Source organism: Salminus brasiliensis, chromosome 15 (assembly GCF_030463535.1).
Source record: "Salminus brasiliensis chromosome 15, fSalBra1.hap2, whole genome shotgun sequence".
Lineage (NCBI taxonomy): Eukaryota > Metazoa > Chordata > Actinopteri > Characiformes > Bryconidae > Salminus > Salminus brasiliensis.
In genome coordinates this window covers 22162228-22185903 of record NC_132892.1, presented here as the reverse complement: position 1 = coordinate 22185903, position 23676 = coordinate 22162228, and the positions used below count along the sequence as shown (strand labels likewise).

At 40.9% G+C, this 23676-nt stretch overlaps 1 protein-coding gene across 3 annotated transcripts in view; it reads right to left on the bottom strand.

Moving 5' to 3' along the window:
• Positions 1 to 23676, bottom strand: part of sorcs1 (sortilin-related VPS10 domain containing receptor 1) — a 262548-nt gene that overhangs the window by 40316 nt on the left and 198556 nt on the right. For all 3 annotated transcript variants that reach the window (XM_072656709.1, XM_072656708.1, XM_072656710.1), the window contains exons 6-12: positions 20207 to 20271; positions 19302 to 19420; positions 18761 to 18850; positions 16387 to 16566; positions 10879 to 11025; positions 6005 to 6107; positions 1004 to 1080 (exon numbers count right to left, since the gene is read on the bottom strand). In XM_072656709.1, coding sequence (XP_072512810.1) covers positions 1004 to 1080; positions 6005 to 6107; positions 10879 to 11025; positions 16387 to 16566; positions 18761 to 18850; positions 19302 to 19420; positions 20207 to 20271 — 781 coding nt within the window. The remainder of the gene's footprint in view (positions 1 to 1003; positions 1081 to 6004; positions 6108 to 10878; positions 11026 to 16386; positions 16567 to 18760; positions 18851 to 19301; positions 19421 to 20206; positions 20272 to 23676) is intronic.

Here is a 23676-nt window from a genome sequence, read left to right as displayed (position 1 = left end):
TTTCAATCTTAACTTGCCCTATAAGTACAATTAACTGTAACAGACTGAGATGCTAGGTTTAACAGCAGCTAAACAGTCTGGAATGTGAATACAATTCATTCAACACAATAGTACCAGATAAACTTATAAACCTAAATGTATAAAAAATGTTTTTAGCATTTTACCACTTTACTAAATGATGTCAGTCCGTTTTGGGTTATGGGTTCGATTTTTTACAAGGTTCTATGACAAGATTTTAATATCTGTCGACTGCAAATGGTGAACAACCGAAGCAAGACAGTCAGCGACAGAATATATAAAGTATTTTTTTGGAACTTAAATCTAAATTCAGTCATTTAAAAATCAACCAGCATTTATTAGCAGAATTTGTGTGGTGTCAATGAAACCAAATGTAGATCCCTACAGGCTTGCTGTTTTTGTATCAAAATGGCCTGTCTTTCATGTCATCTCCTCTGTGCATACAGCTTAGTGAAGATCTTTAATATGCCCTCTGTGTTGTATTAATCTACGAGATCAGTTGATCAGTTGATGAGTTATGATGCGATTCCATCTCCCTATCTGCCCCTCGGGGAGGACTTTCAGTCTGATTAGATTGGAAGCCAGATCGCAGGTCCAGTGTGTTTAAAATAACGTTATTTCATAAATCAGAACCATCGTAATTCTTTCTGACAGCATATCAGACGGGAAAAAAAAGAAAAACACGTCGCACTCAGCAAGCTTTAACTTTCGCCACATCAATTTTCACTTAATTATTTTCGCTCAACCATTTTTAATTAGATAGCATCCCGCTATAAATTTAAATCCCGCCATCAAACGAGCAACGGCCACCCACGGGCCTTGCGCATACCACTGAATCCAATTTGCTCACAAGGTGTCATTTGATTATCAGCACTCATATGTAGTGCATGGATTTATGGACTTTAAGATAGCATCAATATTGAAATTACTCTCCACCACCACTGCGCCTCCACCCCCCATCCCTATTTGCCAGCGCCAGGCTTACCTGTCTCCATGTGTTTCCAGCATCAGATGTGATGAACATGCTCACATTACTGCTAGTCAGCTCAGCACCTATAGAGCCTGTATGGAGAAACATACATAAAGAAAGTTGCTGAAGTTGCAGTTATTGCGGGCGATAACAAAAACATGTCATTTGGTATTACCCATTTCTCACTCATACGCTTTGTAAAGAGGTGATATTTCAGTAGGATTTGAGCGTTATTGTTGTGGGGAAAAATACTTATAATTTACAAGTTAGTTTCATTTATTAGTGAAAGAAGACACAAGTCATAGGCTCAAACTTTACAAAGCAGATGTAAATTATGCAAATAAGCAAGATGTCAGGCCCTTGTGATCTCGCCCTCCCCTGGGACGATCCCGGGTTGCCGCCCACCGGCCCATATAAGGACTTCAGCGTCCTTTCCATTTCATTTGTGTTCATTCCGTGTTCATGTGTTGCACCTGGGACTGGGAGCATTTAAGGAGCCTCCCTACAGAGAGTGAGTGCCATGAATTGATTCTCCACAATAGCGTGTGCCTGTTGGCTAGTATCTGATCCTGTTCAAGTTATCACCAAGTCTGGTTCATGCTCCCTGGTGGCTCAAGCTCACGAGGCAGTCACGGCATGCTCAGGTTGGGCTTGCCCAGTTATTTAGTTCAGGCAGCTGGTTCTCCAGCTACCCCTTTGTTTACTTGGAGCGTGGCTCTAGTTCTCAGTTCTAGTTTCCCTTTAGTGTTGCCCAAGCACGGCTTGAGGCTGTTGAAGTTCTCCCTGCTATTTTCGCAAGCGAGGCTTGCAGCTTGAGTTGAGTTATCTATCCCAGAGTTACCAAGCTAGGGTTCCAGTTTTGCCCATTAGATTGCTGCTCATTGGTTTCACTGCACCTTATTTTGTTTCCCTGTTGTGTTTTAATAACACCTTACTTAGTTCCATCTCTGCAAGTGTTCATCCTGTCATTGTCTGGCCGCACATGCCATGACACAAGAAACAATTTAAAAAGTATTTGGATACTCCTGAAAAAACTGAAAAATCCTGAAAAATTCTCTACCAGAAAAACTGTCTGCTAACTGTTAAGCCCAGAGTCCATTTCATACTAGCTAAAATATTTAATGGGCCATAACCTTGGTACAAGCCACACTTTGCTAGTTTTAACTATGCCTTCAGCTTATGATGACTCGAGGGAGGACTGTAAGGGGGTGACTCTGGGGATTCGGGTGGCTATTGCTTTGTGGTGGGAATTCAGAGCTCCCTCGGATAAGTGGAGCCAAGAATGACAGATAACAGGGTTAAAGGGATGTAACGGGGTGGTAAAAATTTGTCGTAGACATGTGAACAAGGTAGAGATTGAATTTATAAGACATTAGATTTGGAAGGAGGGGCATCAGGCATGTTCCTCCTCCTTCAATTGAGTTATTTTATAACTTCACTCTTTTTATTTATATTTGTTTATTAATGTTAAATGATACAAATAATATGGAAATTCAAATATTATATATTTTTCTGTATCATGATCACTTATTTATTATTGTGATCCCAAGATAAGTTTGTTGGGATAAGCAATTGTTATTGTTGCGATTACTAAAACAACTGTCATCTTGAGATCACAAGAGTAACAACATACAAAAATATTATGGATTTATGGACCATATTTTAATAACAAATTTAAAAAAATATTGCAAAGGTGTATAATACAATGAATAATATAGTATGCTTCATTTTTTTCCAATGTTAAAGTCAGGTAAAAAATAGAAATTAGGCTTTAAAATGAGAAGAAAAGTTATATTTAAATTTGTTTGTTTTAAATAATTTTACAGTGTTATAACCTGTGCATGTGATTGTTTTACAACACAGCTGATTAGCTCAAAAAATAGGATCTTCATGGCTTTCCTGGCCTTCCAGTGCCTAAATGTTTGCATACAACCATAGGTCAATAGGTCATAGCCTTTTTTGGCAGGTCAAAGTTCTTAATTGTTATTTTAATTATATTATTTTATTTTGTTAATTCCATAGTTGTGATGGTTTTATCATTCAAAAATCTGGAATACCATTCAAATAAAGAACAAAACAGAATTAGCAGGAACTGTTTCAGACAAATTTCATTTAGATAGCAACTTACCACTACAAAAAAGTCTCTTAGTATGTATTTAAAGAAAAATGTTTAGCACTAGCTGTTGGTAATGTTAAGTCATGTTTAGTAAGAAAGGCGATAATCTAGAAAAGGAAAAATCTAACTGAATTAATTAGTGTGTCACCAATGTTCTATAAGCCTATTTTCTAAGAACAGAGGTGTGGCAGCTAAATTTCATGATGCAGTTGAGACTAAAATTCAAAAAAGGTTTACATCATTCTAAAAGAAGAGCTCTATACAGCTAGCTGTGTAGTTAAAAGTGAGCCCATAATAGTTTAAGTTACTGCAATCTCTTTAGAGGGGAAAAAAGGTCTCTCAAGCTTAAGCTTTATAGCCCTGTATTACTCATGAAAATGGGAATTTGGGAAGACAAAGTTTGAGAAAGAGAATGTTCATCTATTGCCAAGTTCACGGCAGACTTCTTTTTCTGCCACCACAGAACTTTATGTGAAATCTTAAATAAGTTACAGCCGCCATTCCTGTGACGAGGGACTATAGAACGATCAAATCAATCAAGTTGACGTCAGTGTGGTAAGTAGGCTAATATCTAATAGACTCTCCACTGAGGATTACTTATCTAGAAAGTTGCCGTGCCGAGGCATTTATATTTCATCAGCGTTCGTCCGCGAGGCAATATTGTCTTTGAATATGGTAGAAGACACACTGCTGTGGAGGTCATATGAAAAAGTGACAAGTGCTTTCAATCTTATAAAATAAACATTTGCAGTTAGGCGTGGAGAAGAGAAAGCAGATGGGTGGGAAGAAACAGAAGACAATACAAAAAGAGCCTGAGAGCAGTTTGAGGATTCTTTCCTTTTGTAACAAAAAAAAAAAGTCTCAAGCGTAGCACTTAGCATATCCATTTGCTTCTTCTAGCACCACGCTAATCTTGTTTATAGCCCACATTCCAAGGCAGGAGCTGAACGTGCTCAATATGAACATCTTCAACAATAACAGTGTCGTAAAAGCCCACAATATAAGAGACAGAGAGAGGAAGAGGAAAAACGTGAGCTTAACCTCAGATCAGCCAGCGCATCCTATGCATTGGTGTCTGGTTCTCAGTTAGACATGAAGTGGAGGAGGAGTTGGGATTAAGCTGTTTAGAAATCACAGCATTAGATTCCTTTGTCTTGTCGTCTCTGTGGATTATGTAAATGATGCTTGGCGATTAGTCTTAAGGCTCAAGAAACTTGAGAGAGCAGTAAACCAGTAAACAGTAGACCAGAAACAGTGCACACATTTCTTAGACAACCGCATCCTTGAGAAACTCATGGATGACACATACATGTTTGTATTAAATGTTTATGGACAGCCCTTGTAATTAATGCATTAAGCTGCACCCATTGCTGACCCAGCTGTGCAAATGCACACACAAACACAGCTTGTCTAGTCCCTGTAGTGTAAAGTGTTGCAATTAGGGCTCTCTGAAGCAGATAAACATGCCAGGCATGGGCTAGAGGGGTGTAAAGAGATGTGGAGAGGTGGAACTGTGTTCTCTGGAATGATGGTGCACTATCCAACACATTTGGGATAAGTCGGGGAGTTGGGGATGAAAATCCTGACTAACTGACTCTTGTCGTTGAATGCAACTAAATATTTACAGCAATGCTCCAAAATCTAGTAAAAAAGCCTTCCATGGACCGTAGAGACAAAACAATGAATGAGCAGGTGTCCCAAAAGTTTTTTTCAATATAATATAGCGCAGGTTAGATTAGATTAGATTTCTTGGGAACTACAAATTATGTCAGTGGGCTGGTTACCCTGAAAAAAAGTAGTAGCCTTATTTTTATTTCTGTAAACAGAACAAAACTGAGCTTTATTGGAACTTATTTTGGCTTCTAAATCTAACTCTCCATTCCACCTTAAATAGTGCTGCAGTGACAGTGTGTACATTTCAACAGCAGAATGTCACTACTGCATTATTTAAGATGGAATGGTAGGTTTGAGGAAGAGGAAAACGTGAGAAGAGGAGAATTTAAATCTTCACTCTTCCAGAAAATGTTGGTCTATTTTCTGCTGCGGCCAAAACCACTCAGTTTGGTTGTAAGTTAGGTATTTGTGCAACAACAAAGATATTTTATTACATTACATACATTTGGGAAGATATAACGTTACTCCCATCCTGTCTTTACTTTTGATTTTATGCCTGGTTAGAAACCAAACTACTGGAAATGCTCTGTTCTACCAGCGGGAGAACCACACTCATTTCTTTGATTCTAAACCAGCACCGAACAGCACACTGAACTGTCAGCTTAAACCAGGTTTGTTTAACCCAGGTCCAACACTGACTCACTCAAATCTCTGTGTGCATGTTCTTGTATAGTAATACACTCTGAACTGACATCAGAACTCGACAAACAGCTATCAGTGTGTACTACTATACAGGAACATGCACACATGCACAAAGAGAGTGTTTTAAAGTAACTGTGAGCTGAATGGTCAGGTAGGTGAGTCAGACTGGACTATAAGATATCAAAGTTTACAACATCTGATTAAACAAACCGTTCACTAAAAACAAAACTACTGGTGTTTACTATTGTTACAAATGACAATTATGTGTTACGTAAGTTGTGTTATTTGTTTACCCGTCTCAGCTGATTTACCTGATTTACAAGCATTAGCTTAGCGCTAGTAGTATAAATGAGCATTATCATAGGGATGGTAATGTACAGCTGTGCAGAGCTCTACAGTACTACTCAAGCAGAGCCCTGCAGTACTAAGCTGACTTTTGATTGCATGCACCCTGTGAAATGAACCTCACGCTGAGACTCTGAAGGACATTAGCTGTTCCTATGCATGCGCTCTGCTCTGTTCTGCTCTATACAAGAATAAGCTCTTTGGAGTTTCAATATTGCAAGAGAAATACAGACACTCACCTGATGCCACTATGATTCCAGGTGCCGACTCCTTGCTTGCGATGTTTCCAGATGTGTAAGGGTTCGCTGATACGTGTAGGTGCAAATGCAACGAGCAGTATGGCTACAGTCAACACACACAAACACAAACACACACACAGAGACATATAAATCATTTAAGTCCCTCACAGCGTCTAGCAAAATTCCTGTTAAGCAGCTTCAACTAAACTGTCATCCTATGGCTTAGGCTAGCATAAAGCCCCTAATTACAAATCCCACAACAGTACCCGCTCCCTACCGGTTGCGTCCCAACATTAATTTTGATTGGAGTAACCTTTAGCGGCACAATTCTCATTATAAGTCTGCAAATGCCAATGGTAAGCACATGTTGTGGGGGGCTGTTTAGGGGGTTTATTAAAACTTTGACATTTTCTGACAAATAACTCTATAATAGGGTCTGAAGGCGAGGCCGGATGTGAGACCATTAATTAGTCAAATTTATCAAAGGGTAATTATTTTCACGCCAGCGTCGAGTGGAGCGGATGAGTGCTACTTTGTTGAAGCAACAGATCGCCGTTAGTCATATTTACCCAGGAAAAATAAATACCACTCCAGTACCACTCGCCTAGTGAAGCATGAGGTCTCATTATAGAAAACAATCAGCCTAAGGTGCTAGAAGTACCATTAAAAAAATAAAATAAACAACATCAGAAGACACAATATGTTTTTGTTAATTTCCTGTGCTCTTGCTACCTGCTCAACTTCTGTGCGATGTGAACTGTAGACGGTTAAGATGTTCCTTAGGAAATACTCCATAATTTGTCTGAGCTGCAGGCGTAGATCCAAACATCTAATTCAAATACGACTTCGATAAACACTCACCGAGCAATTTCTTATGAAGACTACATTAATACTGGGAAGGCCTCCTTTTGCTCTCAATACAGCCTCAATTCTTTGGGGCATAGATTACACAAGATGTTGGAAAGATTCTTTTGAATTTGTTAGGAGCACTTCATCTTGCATCTACCGTTCATCTACCGTTTCTCCAAAAAATGTTCTTCTGGATTCAGGTCTGGTGACTGGGAAGGTCACTGACGAACACTGGACTCACTGCCACTGCCGTTCAAGTAACTAGTTTGAGAAGATGGCTGCTGTGTGTTAGAAGATGGGATGCACACGACCAGCATCGATATTCAAATAGTCTTTGGCATTTAAGCAGCGATTGATTGTCATAAACAAGCCCAAAATGTGCCTAGAAAACTTTACCCACACCATTACACCACCCCCACCAGGCTGGTCTGTTGACACAAGGCAGGTTGGGTTCATGGATTCATGTTGTTGGTGCCTTATTCTGACTATTCTGATTAATCAGACTAGCCTACATTTGTCCCTGCCTTCAAGTGTCCAGTTTCAGTAAGCCTGCCCCCACTGCAGCCTCAGCTTTCTGTTCTTAGCTGATAGAATTTGAACTGGACAAGGTCTTCTGTAGTTGTACTTCATCTTCCTGTAGGTTGGATGTATTGTGTGTTCTGAGATGTGTTTTTGCTCACCACAGTTGTACAGAGTGGTTATCTGAGTTTCTGTAGTCTTTCTGTCAGCTCAAACCAGTCTGACCATTCACTGTGGGCCTTTATCATCAAGGACTTCTATCATCAAGCATTTTATCCCCATTCTGATGGTTGACATGAAGTTACTTATTCATATATGCATGATTATCACTGCTTGATAACTGCATGAATGAGTAGGAATATACCATTTAAAGTGTTCCTAATAAAATGCCTGGTAAGTGCATATCACTGTATAGTATGTGTATATACACTGATGAGCCACAGCACTACCTCCACTCACAGAAGACGTTTTAAGTGGGCAGCTGGGTATATGTGTGGTGTCATTTACCAGGCAAAGTGATGGCTGGGATCCCCTGGGCCTGGGTATTCATGCGGACGTCAATCTGACACCTAAACATTATTGTGGATCAGGTACACTACTTCATGACAAGGGAATTCTCAGATGGCAGTTGTCTCATTCAGCAGGATAAAGATGTGGCGCCTTGCCGCACTGCACACGTTGTTGAGGAATGATTTAAGAAACATGACTAAGAGTTCTAGTTGTTTCCCTGACCCCCAAATTCCCCAGCTCTCAATCCGATGAAGAATCCGTGAGATGTGCTGGAACAATAAGTCCGATCCACGGAGGCTTGACCTCGCAGCTTACAGGATTTAAAGGATCGGCTGCCAGACGCCACAGGGTATCTATAGAGGTCTTGTGGAGTCCATGCCTCAGAGGGGTTGGAGCTGTTTACACGGTTGCAAAAAGTGCCAACAGCACATTAGGCAGGTCATAATGTTTTGACTACGTTTGACTACGTTTGACTGCATTTGACGCTGTGTTTTAACAGTGGCTCATTATTCTGGGGTGTCGCTTCACTTTTATTAAAATTAATATTCAATAATTGAATATTCACCTAGATAAACCCACAGACCTTTTATATCCAGATTTCAAGTCATTTGCCTCATATGTGCATCCAAGGCACTCATGCTAATATCTACAACCATCTGTCACTGCTGGAACATTGTATATACTGCAAGTCATTCATGCTATCACTACCAGCTGGTTCTCGGCTTGCTGTGAGCAGTCACCAAAACCCTAGCTTCTTCTGGTGGCGCTAACCTAGGGACGCAGGGGTGCAAGCAGCAAACGAGCTGGTGTCCACACAAGGCTAAAGGCTAACACTTAGAGACTGGTCTGTCTTTTTTTTTTTTTAAAGTAAAACTACTCTCTTATATCTGCTGCCTCAAAAACATAGAGACTACCTTAGATTACAAATGAGCTCTGTCCGTGTTTTCACTTCAAAAATCCCTGACGCAGCATTTCAACTAAACAGGTTCATGCTAAGGTGTTTTACACTGTTTGTGTGCTGTGTTATATGAGCTTGTTTGTGGTCTTTCAGCATAACAGTTATGATAACAATCATGCAACGAATCCCCACCAAAAAGAAATGATAGTGTTTTTTTTTAACTTATGTTTGTGTAGTGTCAAGTTCTCCTAACTCACATTTAAAAAAAAAAAATCATTAATAAATGAGCTGCAGCTAAAAGTGCTTAAATATTTAGTAAGATGTTTACGAATCGTTTAATTCCCATCTGTAGGTAAGAACGTCCCCTATCACATGACATTCCCAGACTAGGAGGCTTTTGATAATGGAGCGCTTGAGCCCTTGCTGGGATTGAAACTTAAGATCTCCTCATACTTGATGAGCAAGCAGTTAGAAAGTTGTGCCACTCTACAGCTGTGAAGGTACATGGCATAAAAATAGAATTCAAAGTAAGTTGATCTTTCTTGGACACAGAGACACAGAGTGGAACAACTGTCTAACTGAAAGTGTATCAAGAAAAACACCACAGACCGGAAATCCTGAAATCCTAGAAATCCTTCCCCCATGTGGAGTTGGTCTGATGTGTCAAATTTCTATTAAGCTTGTTCCCCCATGTGCATTTAAGAGAACCACAGGTTGGTGGCGCTGTGGGAGCTGGTGATGTCACAAAATACCAAGCCCACTGTAGTTACTGAAAGGGAGTTTGATTGAAAGCGAGCACAAGCAAACCTACTAAAGGTGCCTGAAAAGAGCTGAAAACACTCCTAAGACCATTCACTCATCTGTGCTCTCCGATACAAGGCTTTATCCTCCAGACGTGTGGGATTTAAGCCTCTGTTGGCTAGAACACGGTCTGTGCTGTGACGTTTAGCCTGCTAGCTAACTTTTCAAAGCCTAGATAGATGGCTACAAGTCCAAACACAATAGACCCGGCCTCATCTCGCCTCATTTCGATCATGCTTGGTGGATCTGTAGCTGAGCGAGCAAAGGTTAGCTTAGCGAGTGGGCTACAGATTTATAACCAGTCAGTCATTCTCGTCTAAAGGTTTATAAGTGTGCTTTCTGCCAGCAGCCAGACTTGAGTGTGTTCAGTGGTGAGCAGTGGTGGTGTTTACTTAGTCTGTATTTGACTGTTCATTTTTTAAATAATGAATAATGCCACGTTAGAACCATATGTGTTTCTTGCGCTACTTTGAGATGATATGATGGATTGGATATAATATCCAAACCATGAAATATTTAAGAAATTTAGCTGCAGTTCATTTACTAATGTTTAAGTTGTCCAACCCCAAAGTTGACCAAAAAGTAGAGTTAACTCAAAAAAAGCTCAGCTGTAATCAGTCCAGTATCATTTTAAGTTGGCCTGGCATTCTTTTTTACAGTGTACTGTATCACATGGCCAGTTAATGCATGCAATAATTTTGGTACATTACCTTGGACAGAACTCTTACAATAGAATCCAATGGAAAGCTGCTTAGGCCCTTCTACTATAAGTGTACATAACCCTTACCTAGTATAAGATCTGATTCTGAGTAATATGGTACCACTTCAATCAATAGTCAATAGTCATTTTTTTAAGGTTCAAACAATGTAAAGGGCAGCTGCCACTCAGAAACGGTGCAAAAATAAATTAATCAAAAAGAACCCAAAAAAGGTATTTAACATTCTTTTCCCCACACGCTAAAAGCGAGCAATAATAATGACCGAGCGGCAAATAACAGAGGCCTGACTGCCAATCTCCTTATAGAGCATGGTCAACACATTACTGTCCGTCACCTGACCTTTTACTGCAGACTTTGCTCCATCACATCCAGCTTTGATGAGTAGCCCTGATGAGCGGTGCTCTTTCTGATGCTTAGCTCAGACTGTATTAGACACATTTTAGACAGGAGGCATTTGACAAGTGCTCTCTTTCACACTCTCATTATCACTCTCCTTCTCTGCACATCTTTCATTCTCTTTGCCCTAGCTTTCTCGCTACCCCTCCCCTCATCTCTCGCTTTCACTCCCTCTCTCTCACCAGTATGCAGTGGATGCTGTTTCCATGCAGGTCAGTAGAGGGCGCCTGCAGCAGCCTCCAGTCTCGGCCTTTGTTATATGTAATGTACGTCTTCACTTGGTCTTCCAGCTTTTTGTTGGCCAGAAACATGCCTTTGATTCCTGCTACCTAGTAAATAAAAAAACAAACAAAAAAAGTCAGGACAGATTAAAAAGCATTTAAGTTAGTTAACAGGAACACTTTAGTATTTATTCTCTATAAATACCTAATCTCTGTCTAACACACCTTTTAGCATATAGTTAATTAACACAGACAGCAATTTCTGTGTAGCTGAAAACCTGTTTACTTGAAAGACTCTTATAATAGAAGCTACAACAGTACACACGGCTCATTTTCCCAACAGTGCTTTAGGGTTAAGATCATCGGTGTGTTCAGTGTGATGTATCATAGCTCTATCATAGCTAAACAGGTTTACGTGCACCTTGTTTGGTCATATTTTCTTTCAATAGACTCAGCAGTGCATCCACCACAGGCTCCGGTATGCATGGTGCTGTATTTGGGGGCTCAGTCATGGCTTGAGGCAGGTGCTTGCCCTTCAAAAACACGCAGCAGTCCCAGAGATGTAGGCCTTTGCATTTGGGCACCATTCACACCATTCCAGCTCCAGAGTTGGCAGCTACAACCTTTCCTTCCAGACTAGACTGATTGTCCAACTGTACCACTCCCACAAATGCTCAGACTTGCTGGGCAATAAAAAGGTTTGGCGGTGCATGAAACCTAAAGCATGTCCAACAGAGTGACATAACCAAACTCAACCTGAACCACTTCTATACCAGTACTAATATTGAATAGCTCCACCTTGTGCCACCACAACAATCCGAGGCACGGACTCCACAAGACCTCTCAAGGTGTCCTGAGATGTCTGGCACCAAGACATTAGCAACAAATTTGTTCTAAGCACTATAAGTTGTGAGGTGGGACCTCCATGGATCGCATCAATCAGTGATCCAATACCATGTTGCCGGGTGACCGCTTCTCCTTTCTTGGAGAACTTTTGGTAGGTACTGACCACTGCATACCAGAAAACCCCCACAAGACCTGCCTGATGTTTTGGAGATCGTCTAACCATCACAATTCTAGTGGAAGTGGCTCAGATTCCTTCGCTTGCCCATTTGTTCTCCTTTTAACACATTATCACCTTCAACAAATGACTGTTCCCTCGCTGCTTAATACATCCATCCCATGCCAGATGCCACTGTAGATAAAGATAATCAATGTTTTTCACCTCATCAGTCAACCTGTCAAACTGTTAATGTTAACAGTCTTTTTATGACCAATATTTATTTGCATGTATATATTTTTTTTACATATTTTGACTGGAAAGCTTGTCTGGCTTAAATAGCATAGAAATGTATTTTTATTAATAGTGTTTACATGTGCTTTTAAGGTTTTCATTAGTTGTCAGTTATAACCATCAAAATGAAAAGAAACAAACACTTGAAAAATATCAGTCTGTGTGTAATGAATGAATATAATATACAAGTTTCACTTTTTGAATGGAATTACTGAAATATTATTAGTAATATTAGATATTAGTATAATGATATTCATAATATTCTAATTTTATGACCAGTACCTGTATGTTGATTTATGCATTTTTACAGCTAAACCCAGTCCTTTGAAATGAACCCTGCCTACTGGGTAAGACACATGCATACTCGTACCCCTTTCAGGTGACCTGTTTATAAATGGTGGGTTTACAAAATAAAGTTTATATTTTCCGTTTTTAAGGAGACATTGCTTATATGAAAAGTGATATCACTGAAATAGTCTTAATTAATTAATTAATTAATTAATTAATATAACAAATCAAGAGAAATAAAATGCAGTAAAAGGTTGAAATATAAAAAAGAACTAAAATACATGAATGTCAATATGTACAAATAGTATATGGAATCTCCAAAAAAAGTGAATCCAGCTTTTTTAGGGTATGCCCTTTCTAACCTAGACGTTCAAATGTAGCTTTTAAAACTTTAAAAAGCACTGCCAATAAAATGGGACTTTCTGAAGCAGCCAGTGCATTAGCATAAGGTCACCATACCCACTGCCAGGAGTCGGAGTATAAATCCCACTAGCACTGGGCTATGTAGCAAGGGGACTATATTCTCTGGGGTGATACAGCTCCATCCAGTACCCTTGGGATGATTTTGAGTGGCGTTGGTTATCCAGAACTAATCATCCAACATCAGTACCTGACCTCAATACTGCTCTTGTGGCCGAAAGCAATCAACTCATTTCAGCAAGGTTTCTACATCTAATGTAAAGCCTTTCCTGCAGAGTAGAGGCTGTTACTCCAGCAAATCCCCACTGAATGACTTGATTTCAGAAGAAACGCTGGATGAGCAGGTGCCTGCATATTTTAGAACATACAGTGTATATCAAAAGGCTGTATGCAAGCTCTATCAATGCAGGGGAACAGATGGAATAATCCCCGCCTGTGCTGAGCACAAACTGATAGGAGTCATCCTGAGGGCCATGCAGAAGGGAAGAAATGCAAGAAAGTGCTTCCGATCAGCTCTGTCTGTTCAATAATTGAGGAGTACTTCAATCTGGCTGGAGGCGGAGATTTTTTAGCATATGAGACACAAGGGTGGCGACCTCAATCAAGCCACTGGATTTTGCAGCCTCTCCTCAGGCCAAATGCGAGGTGGATGGTGAGGGACGCTATCATCAACAGTTTAATTATTTGATGGGCGATAGCCTGACACTGGTAGCCTATGCTGGAATGCATCGTAGCCTACCTTTATGTGCAGCCCCCACTGAATGAAGACTACTGTAGTGCTAGTACTACAAGCCTGATCTTTAACTGCTCCATCTGTTGCAGATGGTCGGTTAGCATGGACAGTACAGCTAAAAACATAGAATATTTTGATAGAGTTGTTGCAGTCTTATTGGACTGTAATTCAGACTGTGAAAGGCAAGTCCATTTCGAGCAGAGTCATTTTGGAGTATTTCTATTGGTCCATTTACAATGTAAAGAACAGATCAAGTACAGCATTGGTAAGGGGGAATTGGCACTGGGCACTTGACTTTTCACTGTTCATTTCTTTCACTGACCACATTTGTTCGAATGCAGAAATTTCATATATGTGCTTGGATCAATGTACCAGACTTTACTACTGTTACAATCAACGTATAGTCATAATTCTGCCTTACGGGACTGCGCTATGCCTTATCGCCATGCATTGTTACTTTTGTGGGGAGGTGTGCATCAGGCTATGGTGCAGGCTGGGGCATAGATTTCATGCAGAAACATTAATTGGCCTTCAGTCTGTTACATTAAACCCTGCCTATGAGGTCAGTTGTAAGGTTTGCGCACACTTCGCTTCCTGCAGAAATGTTCCATAACAGTGGTTCTAAAAAAAATCAAATAAAATACTGTATTAGTCTTGCTCAAGTAGCCTATTTTGTATTATAGTTAATATTATTCACAAAACAGCTGTGCAACTCTGCTCCATTCTCAGAAAACCTACAGACTCAAAACACACTTTTAATAGAAAGCAAACAGCAGGTACAGAAATACCTTTCAATTGGTTTCTATTGCAGGCACATGTAGATTCAATGGTTTCTAAGGGCAGGGAAATTAACATCTATGGTAACCAACCACTCGCAGCAGAGTTTAGGAAGAAGAACGCTGAAGCATTCCTTTAACAGAGATGAATCAATGTTTCAGAGAGGAGAAAAAACTTTCCCAAATTCATACCACTGACTCTGTACTGCTGGATTGTGTCAGCGCTTTCTATCTCTGTATTTTCATAAAAACACTCCTTGCACTTCTTTGGCACTGCCTTCTCTAAAGGTACCACCCGTCTTCAAGCTGAACAGAATTGAACTTGTTCAGCAGAACAGCATGTTCTGAAACATTGATCAGAGCTAAATACTGAAAAGGTCAACCACTTTGAATAATAGATCTAAAAACAGTGGCGCATTTTGGAACAAAAAGGACTGCAGGAAAACCCCCGCAGCTGTGTTGTCATGCCATTGTATCATGGTATCTACAGTGCTGGTCAAACGTTTATACACAAGAAGAAGTTTTTTCCTTGAAACAATGAACTAACATATGAACAATGAACTAACATATATGGACTGGGCAATACTACTTGTTGAACAAGAACATTTTTATGAACAAATCTGTACACAGGCATCACTATTTTCTATTTATACATTTATAAATATTCTTAAATGTGAACTCGAGATATTATATCGATTTATTTTGTTATTAATCCTAATGCAGAAACTACTATAAATTGTTAGGTAACAGTTTAACATGTCCCACAACCTGGAGTCCTGGGTACTATTTTGAGGTCTATAAAACTGATGTTAATTATGAGAGTAATGCAGTTATGCATGCAAATACCTGATGTGCAGATCTATTTACAGGGTGGAGTGGTAGATACTTATACTCTATGTAAAGTACTCTACCATGTTAGTCCACATATTTTTAACATATATTTGTCAACATGTAGAACTGTCCATACGTGGGAGCTCATAGCAAAATTTGTATTAATGACAACTGTGTCAAAGAGAATTACATACCCCATCTGTAGGGGGAGCCCAACAACAAGAAATACCAAATTGATCACATACTTACTGATCTGAATTTCATTTTGAAGCTACAGCAGCATCCAACAATAAAGAGAATACAGAAAACTATAGCAGCCCATCCAACAACAAAGACGGTGTGGGAAAATATAGCAATGCATCCAACAATAAAGATACTAAGGGAAAGTATAACCGTGCACACAACAATAAAGGCAGTATGGGAAACTATAGCAGTGTATCCAACTATAATGACAGTATGGGAAAGTATAGCCGTGCATCCAACAATAAAGGCAGTATGGGAAACTGTAGCAGTGTATCCAACTATAATGACAGTATAGAAAACTATAGCAGTGCACCCACCAATAAAGGCAGTACAGGAACCTTTAGCTGTGCAAACAACAGTAAAGGCAGTATGGGAAAGTATAGCCGTGCACCCAACAATAAAGACAGTAAGGGAAAGTATAGCAGTGCATCCAACAATAAAGACAGTACGGGAAAGTAAAGCTGTGCACCCAACAATAAAGGCAATATAGGAAACTATAGCAGTGCATCCACCAATAAAGGCAATATAGGAAAATATAGCCAAGCACTCAACAATAAAGGCAGTATGGGAAACTACAGCAGCGCATCCAACAATAAAAGACAGTATGGTGTTTTAATACAGTAATACCCACTGGTTGCACCCAGACATTCTAAATGCTGATCTATATTACTGCACACAAGTCAAAGGACACAGAATGTAGCCCCAGCAAGACATTAATTGGCTGACAGGGTTAAGATTACTAGTAAAGTTACTAGTAAACTAAAAAAGGGCTGATATCCTCACTAAATTCTCAAAACACCCCTTTGAGTAGAATAAATTGGGCCTCAGCAGCTTATTCAGAGATTTGTATTGTTACAGAAAAGAGTACTGGTTTTGAGGAATACCTCATACAGGTCTATCATTACGTTGCCCTCTGGTCCCATGCTGCTCACAACGCTTTCAAGGGCAAGCGTGTAGTAGACTCCTCCAGACTCTGAGACGTACAGGTTATAGGTGTCGTTCTGGTTCCATTCCTGGACTGCTGCCACCACCCGGTTTTCATCCGTGCTGATCACATGCAGGTCCTGGTAATGACAAGATGTGGGTAGGGTCTTGAAGGACATTGGCAGTGATGGCGCATACTCATTATGGCTGTCTCAGATTCAGAACAAATGTTTACCTTTTGGAAATGATGATAACACTACAACTGTGTTGTCATTTTATCAGGATAAACGATTAGAAAGATGTGTTATGAATTATAAAATGATCACTATAGTAATATGCCTTAAATAACAGCAGTTTTTTCAGACTTTGCTGGGTGTACATATCCACATATTCTTTCACACTTTTTTATGTCCCCTTATGCAGAGTATAGTATATGTTACATGTATAGTACATATTACAGCTCCAGGGTGGCACAACTGCCTGCTCGTCAAGTGTGAGTAATTGATATTCCAGCTCTACTTTACTGATGTTTTTGAGGCTCAGCTCAAAACGTATTGCAGACTAAAGTGAATGTGAGAGATGGAAAATGTGAGTTAGGAGAACCTTAAGTAACCTGCTAATGCTAATCATAGCTAAAACGCTAATCACTATAATACACTAGAAGAGTTTGAAAAGACTGGGAATCTTGCAGGGTCACTCTTTGTGATTCATTCTAGTTATTCTAACAATTCATTCAACTTGATTCATTTTGTGATTATATCCCATCATGCTTCTGCTGGAATATAACAAGAAGAAAAACTGTTGAACAATGGAGCAGAAACGGAAGCAGCCCCCCCTCCAAAAACAGACACTGCAGCACTGCAGAATGTGGAACGGGGACTGCAATGTGATTTCTGATTGGTGCTGAAGAGAGAGATCTCACCTACTGGTTATTTACAATGTCTATGTCATAGTTTGCATGAGCCAAGACTAAAACCCTGTGAGAAAATTAAACACTGTTGATTTAGTGGAAACGTCATGATGAGAAAAATACTTAGTTAAGACAGTTCTCCTGACCACCTACACCAAGCGATTGATCGAGATGATGGAAGACCCCTGATTTTATTGGAAATTTGTCCGCGACAGTGAAATCGATTAAAAAGTCTGGCTGGCTGAAGATGAGTTAACTCAGAAGACCCTCTGCAATCAGTTACTTTACCATTTAACACTTTGTACAGTGAATGTTTAGCAAACTTATTTCTAACACTGTATGTGAGGTCCTGACTTCCTTCTCTTCTACTAGGCGGCCTATTGTCAAGGCGCGCTGACTTGAGCGCATCCCTGAATTTTAAGTATGTGCCAAAACCGAGGTCTTTTCTGTTAATTATGATGAAGGTAAAATGTTGACAGAAATTATGTCTATTAATACCATGCCATTATAAAGGAAACGGGGCAATGTCTCAGTCCCTTGATCAAATGCCACCGCGCTCCATTAATAAACCGTTTACAGAGCCGCTGACAGTTTGATTTACGACTTTAAACAAGCCCGACTTGATGAAAACTCAACTTGAAATATCACGCAACCAGCAAAGTAGGTCAAACTCCAAATAACACAAATGTGCCTAAATGTTATAAAACACTATCTTCAAGTGCACGTTCTTATTTATTCTTTTTTTTTTTAAACAAATTTACATACATGGAGGAAGGAATTGAACATTAATGCAATTTTCACCTGCAATCAAGTGGGAGTGAATAAGAATGCAGTGGCCTGGAGTGAAAGGGAAGTCTGGAGAGCCGGGGCGATCCTGCCCTGCTGCGCCGAATCAGATTAATAATCACTATCGGGGCCTTATTCTTGCCTGCCCCCACCCGTCTCTTCTGGTACAGGACTAATATTCTTATTAGCTTTAAATTGAGCTTGTCAGCCTTGGCTATCGTGGAAAACACATGCTGACAATTTGCAAATTTCATCTACCTCAGACTGTGTGCGCCTTTGCCGGGAAGGCGCTTTAAGGAGCCTGGGGCGCTGGTGGGGGGAAGGGGGGGTGCTGATTGAATAAAACATGTATAATTGTAATATGAGACAAAAGGAGCGTAGGGTGAAACGAGAGGGATATCGTTTTCTTAAAGCTGAAATTAATAACATGGCGATCCCGAAGACGTTCCTTGAATTTGCTCGTTTGTAGGCGAGAAAGAGTCTGTCACTCATACTCTGGGGTTTATTAGAGGACTTGCGACTTCAAAAGCCAGCACTGTGGATGAGAGAAAAAAAAAAAAAAAAGAATCTAGGGCTGAATGTGTGTTTACGTCGTCACCATCACCAGCTCACTGCTAAGCTAGAACAAGGTACGGTACCTTCGGAAGCGTGTACTTGGGCAGCTTCATGGGTGTGAACAGGTCTCGCCTCGATGACACGTAGTAGATTGGCCGGCCGCCCGTCGACACCTCGGGTAATGGAGACAGCCACAAACAGAAAGAGAGGGGGAGGAAAAAAATAAAAAAATAAAAAAATAAAAGCACGCTTTCAGACCAGGTGACACTTTGGCGACCGATGCAGGGAACCTGCCGTAAACGCTGCACAGGTGTTAGATACAATTTATCAAGTTGAAATTGCTCAGTCACTTTGTCACATCGCATTGCTTCGCCAATTTAGCCCATACTGTAATGTGCTTTCGAGTTAGGTAGAGTAGAAAATACAGAAATCAAAACCTGCAAACCATTCACACACACACACACACACACACACAACCTAACCTAACAAGCCAAAAAACAATTCAGGTTATTCCTGAACCTGCACATGAATCCAATCTGCACCGGTGTTTTCAGTGCTGTTTGCCCCTTTTTCAGCGCAGGCCACAGCTCTATTGCCTCCGTGTCGCCTCCATTTATTACTCACCTGGACAAACACATACTCGTCCTGTACCACAAGGGAATTGGGGTCGATGTAGCCGGGGAACGGCTTGCCCTTGTTGGCCTCCGTGCAGTTCTGCAGCTTGCAGGTGACATAGAGAGCCTCTGAAGAGCGAAAGGAAAAGGTAACAGTAAAAAAAAAAAAAAAAAGAATTCCCTAATGTTCTGCTGTCCATACAAGTGTTAGCTCTGAAAGCATGGCAGAATACACCAGAGCACTGTTTCATTTTTTGTCAATGACCAGTCGGTGAGGAAGGGGTGAGGAAGGGATGGTGGAGGTGGGCATGGGGGAGGGGGTGGGCACCCTGAGGCAAAAGACTTGCGGCAAAAGCCCTGTGATTTTCTCCCATTTCATCTGCGAGCACTGGACAGACGGGAGAATGTTGTCCTTGTCTGCTAGCCTCAGCTAAGTACATGCCTGCCTTTTCAACACCGCTAGATCAATAGCGATGGCATTACAGTGGCCTTAGCGAGTGCTTGCTTCATCTGACTGCCTGTCTGGTGGCCCAGTATTGAGCGTTTTTTTTTTTTTTTTTATAAAGACAAACCCTCCTCTGTTCTCAGGCCTTTCTGTCAGTCAACAGGCCTGTGTAGTCACTGGGTAAATGTCACATGCGCATGCGAACCCTTTCCTTCCTAGTGGCGGCTGCGGCAGCCTATGTTGTGCCGTTACTCCTAATTGCTGGCCACAGCTGAACTGCCAAGCAAGCTGTGAAAATGTGACGATAGACTCGTTAATGCCGTCAGACATTATTGTCTTACAGCCTTAAGCGGCCTCTGGGCTGTCTTTGAATTGCTTAGTGAAGGGACTGAGAATGACTCAATGTGTAACGTAGACAGCGTGGACAGAGAGGTCAATGACATGTAATTAGGCAAAAAAGAATGTCTTACGTGTGTCTGAAATGCTGGTCTCCAGGTGAATCAGCCCAGGCTCCTTATCTAGACCCGTTTTGGACCTTGAGACAGAGGCAAACAGAGACAAAGTGAGGGACAGAGACACATAAGTAAGTGAAGGGAGCAAATGAGTGAGTACTGTAAATTCCTACAGAGCGCTAAGTGAGGCAGGCCTGAGCAGTAAATCAGACAATACCGACACCACGCAGATTTACTGGAATCAGTGTAAATCCTGCTAATAAGGTACTGTAAAGTAGGGGCTTGAAAGGAACAGACATCTCGGATGTGAAAAGTAGTTGTTGTGGCATAGTGGGTAACACCACAACCTTCTCCATGCCAGGCTATGGTTTAAGACCCTGACTGGGCAAACCCACCACGCTACAGCAATAAATTTCCTTGGGCAAAAGTCTTTGCTAACACAAAATTCACCTACCTGTGTAACACAGCATAGCTTAGCACCACTTAGCAATGTAACAAGAACACTGTAATTGTAATTGTCACAGAGAGAAAATTTGACCATATCAGTCCAGTTCTATCAGCACTTCATTGGCTCCCAGTTAAATTCCGTATCGAATACAAAATTCTTTTATTAACATATAAAGCCCTACATGGCCTTGCGCCTGAGTACCTGCAGGATCTTATAGTATATTACGAACCATCAAGACTACTTAGATCTCAGGGTGCTGGCCTCTTACGCGTTCCCAAAATTCAGAAAACCTCAGCAGGGGGAAGAGCCTTTTCTTATAAAGCCCCCCAGCTCTGGAATAACCTTCCAGATAATGTTCGGGACTCAGACACAGTCTTAATCTTTAAATCTAAGCTGAAAACTTATATGTTTAGTTTAGCTTTTGGTAATTAATGTTTCTTAGATAAGGGCTGCAGGTCCAGGGGTTCGCGGACCCAGGGAATTGTAGTACACTGAGATGCTGGAGCTGTCGTCTCGCTGCTTACACGCGATCACTCAGGTTTGTTGACGGTGGAGCAGATAGATGCTGGTGTTCTCAGGGTACGCCCGTGTCCATGTTACCTTCTGGCTCTCTCCTTTTAATTATGCTGTGATAATCAGACCTGCCGGAGTCGTCAGACATACCCAGATGCTGATTCTCAACATTCTCTGCATAAAATTCCTCTTAGAACTAACTTCTCTCTCTTTACCTTCCCCGAGTAAATGGCCACCCAGCCCGATCTGCAGGAAGATTGCCCGCTGAGGTCCCCTCTACCTGCATCTAACCAGCTGCCACCTACCAGTCCGGCCAGCGGGTCCCCCCCCAACCCGCCACCACCCATGGCTCACCCGCCAGCTGCTGCTGCCTGTTTGGTGGCCGTGCTGAAACCTAGATGGACTCGTGCCTGTCTGACACTATTAATATCAACACTATTAACTTTATGTTGTATCTGCTTTCGTAATTTTTATCATTAATGTTTAAAACAGTCTGGCCAGAGGAGGATGGGTCCCCCTTGTGAGCCTTGGTTCCTCCCAAGGTTTCTTCCTCCAGCTCTGAGGGAGTTTTTCCTTGCCACTGTCGCCGTTGGCTTGCTCACGGGGGTCTTTGACGCTTCATGTTATTCCTTCTTTCTTCTCTGTCTCTGTTCTTTATTAAGTACTAATTATGTAAAGCTGCTTTGTGACGACAACAGTTGTAAAAAGCGCTATACAAATAAATTTGACTTGACTTGACTTGACAGAGACAGTGTTGCTGTCCTCTCAGTGTCTTTTAAGCACAGAGTGCATTTAGCTAGTTAAAGAGATTGGAGATGGAACCGCTGGGTTAGCTTTTAGCCTAGCACCTGCTCACTTTACTAACTTCCCCATGCAGCAGCACTTCCTGCAGCTGACCATTTCCCCATCTACAGCTGGCCTAGCATTAGTTTTTGGCCTTTTTAGCTGTTGCATCTTGCATCGAAAGAATCTTGATCTAATCTTGGTCTCGACTTGGATTCCCGGTTTTGCTAGTCTTGGTCCTGACTTGGCCTTGCCTCTAATAGTCTTGAATTCAATGTTAGTGCATAGTGCATAGTGTTGGGTTACAGAGGTGTAAATGTAGCACAACAAATAAACAAGTAATCAGAACTGGATCGAACTTTTTGGCCCTAAAAAAAATTTTCAGATAGCTCTGACCCTAATTACCTGTGTTCAATTGACCCTTTCAGCGTCCCTTTCTCATTATCCAGAGGGCATACTAGCTAACCATGGTGAAATGAATTTCTGCACAATGACTGTGTGCTACTCTGCTCTATTTCCGTGGGTAGAGTGTCACTTGGCTGTGCTGTTCTCACCTTCTCTACCCATGCAGAGTCTTTCAATTCATCAGCTGAAACCCTCGTGGATTTTTTGAGGCACCTCTCCTGCTGAAAACGTGCGAGAGGGACAAGTGAGCATGGCAGCTTTCACTTCTGACTGAAGCCTCTACTTTTAACGGCCCCTGTGTGCACGCGCACTCACGGGGTGAAGGCGGCACTTCAAGCGAGGGAATCGTTCTCATACTAGCCTGCGTTGTGCTAGGCCCTCCGCCATCATTCTGACAGAAGTCGAGGATACATCCTGCCATCATTAAACCCGAAACTCTTCTCATTTGCTTCTCAAGAACGCCCACAGGCACCGCACGCAGCTCTCTTGCGCTCTCGCTCCCTCTCTCGCGCTTTTACTTTATGGGGAAAAAAATTATTATAGCATGAAATATTTATTAAAGAGACTGTAGAATCAGAGGGAAATGCTCCGGCAAGGAACACACAAAAGGCAGAGGCAGCCTTGGTCTCCGTCTTTATAAGACATTTATCGGAAGGATCGCCGGTTTTCCAAGATACAACAACAGCTCAGCTTGGTGTGGGGTTGCCCTACTTCTCTCACAGCACACAATCTTGGCAAAACGGGTTGTAAATAGCTTCAAATATGGTTCTATGACTTTCTGACTCTTTTTGTGCTAAATAGGATCATTTTAAGGGGTTCGGTAAGAATATGACAATAAGAAGTAGTAGATGATGTTGATGATGATAAAGAAGGATGTCAAAGATGGACAAGAAGGAGATAAAGAACATGAAGAAGACAAAGATGAAGAAGACAAAGATGAAGAAGAAGGACAACAAAAAGGAGATAAATAAAAACTAGAAAAAGATGAAGAAGAAGAAAAGAAGAACAAAGGAGATTATTAGAAATATAACATTATATACATAAAATATTATAAATTATAAAAAAGAAAGACTAGAAGAAGAAAAATAAGATAATGAAGCACAATATGAATGACAAAAAATTAAGATGATGAAGAAGAAGAAGAAGAAGAAGAAGAAGAAGAAGAAGAAGAAGAAGAAGAAGAAGAATCGGAAATAAAGAAGATGATGATGAAGAAGAAATTATGTTAAACAACAAATTTGTGATCAGGTCTATTTTATAATACCCAACATGGGTGAGAGCTTATAAGCAAGAAGCTGAAAAGCGAAATAATAATAATATTTCATTATAAGTTTATTCT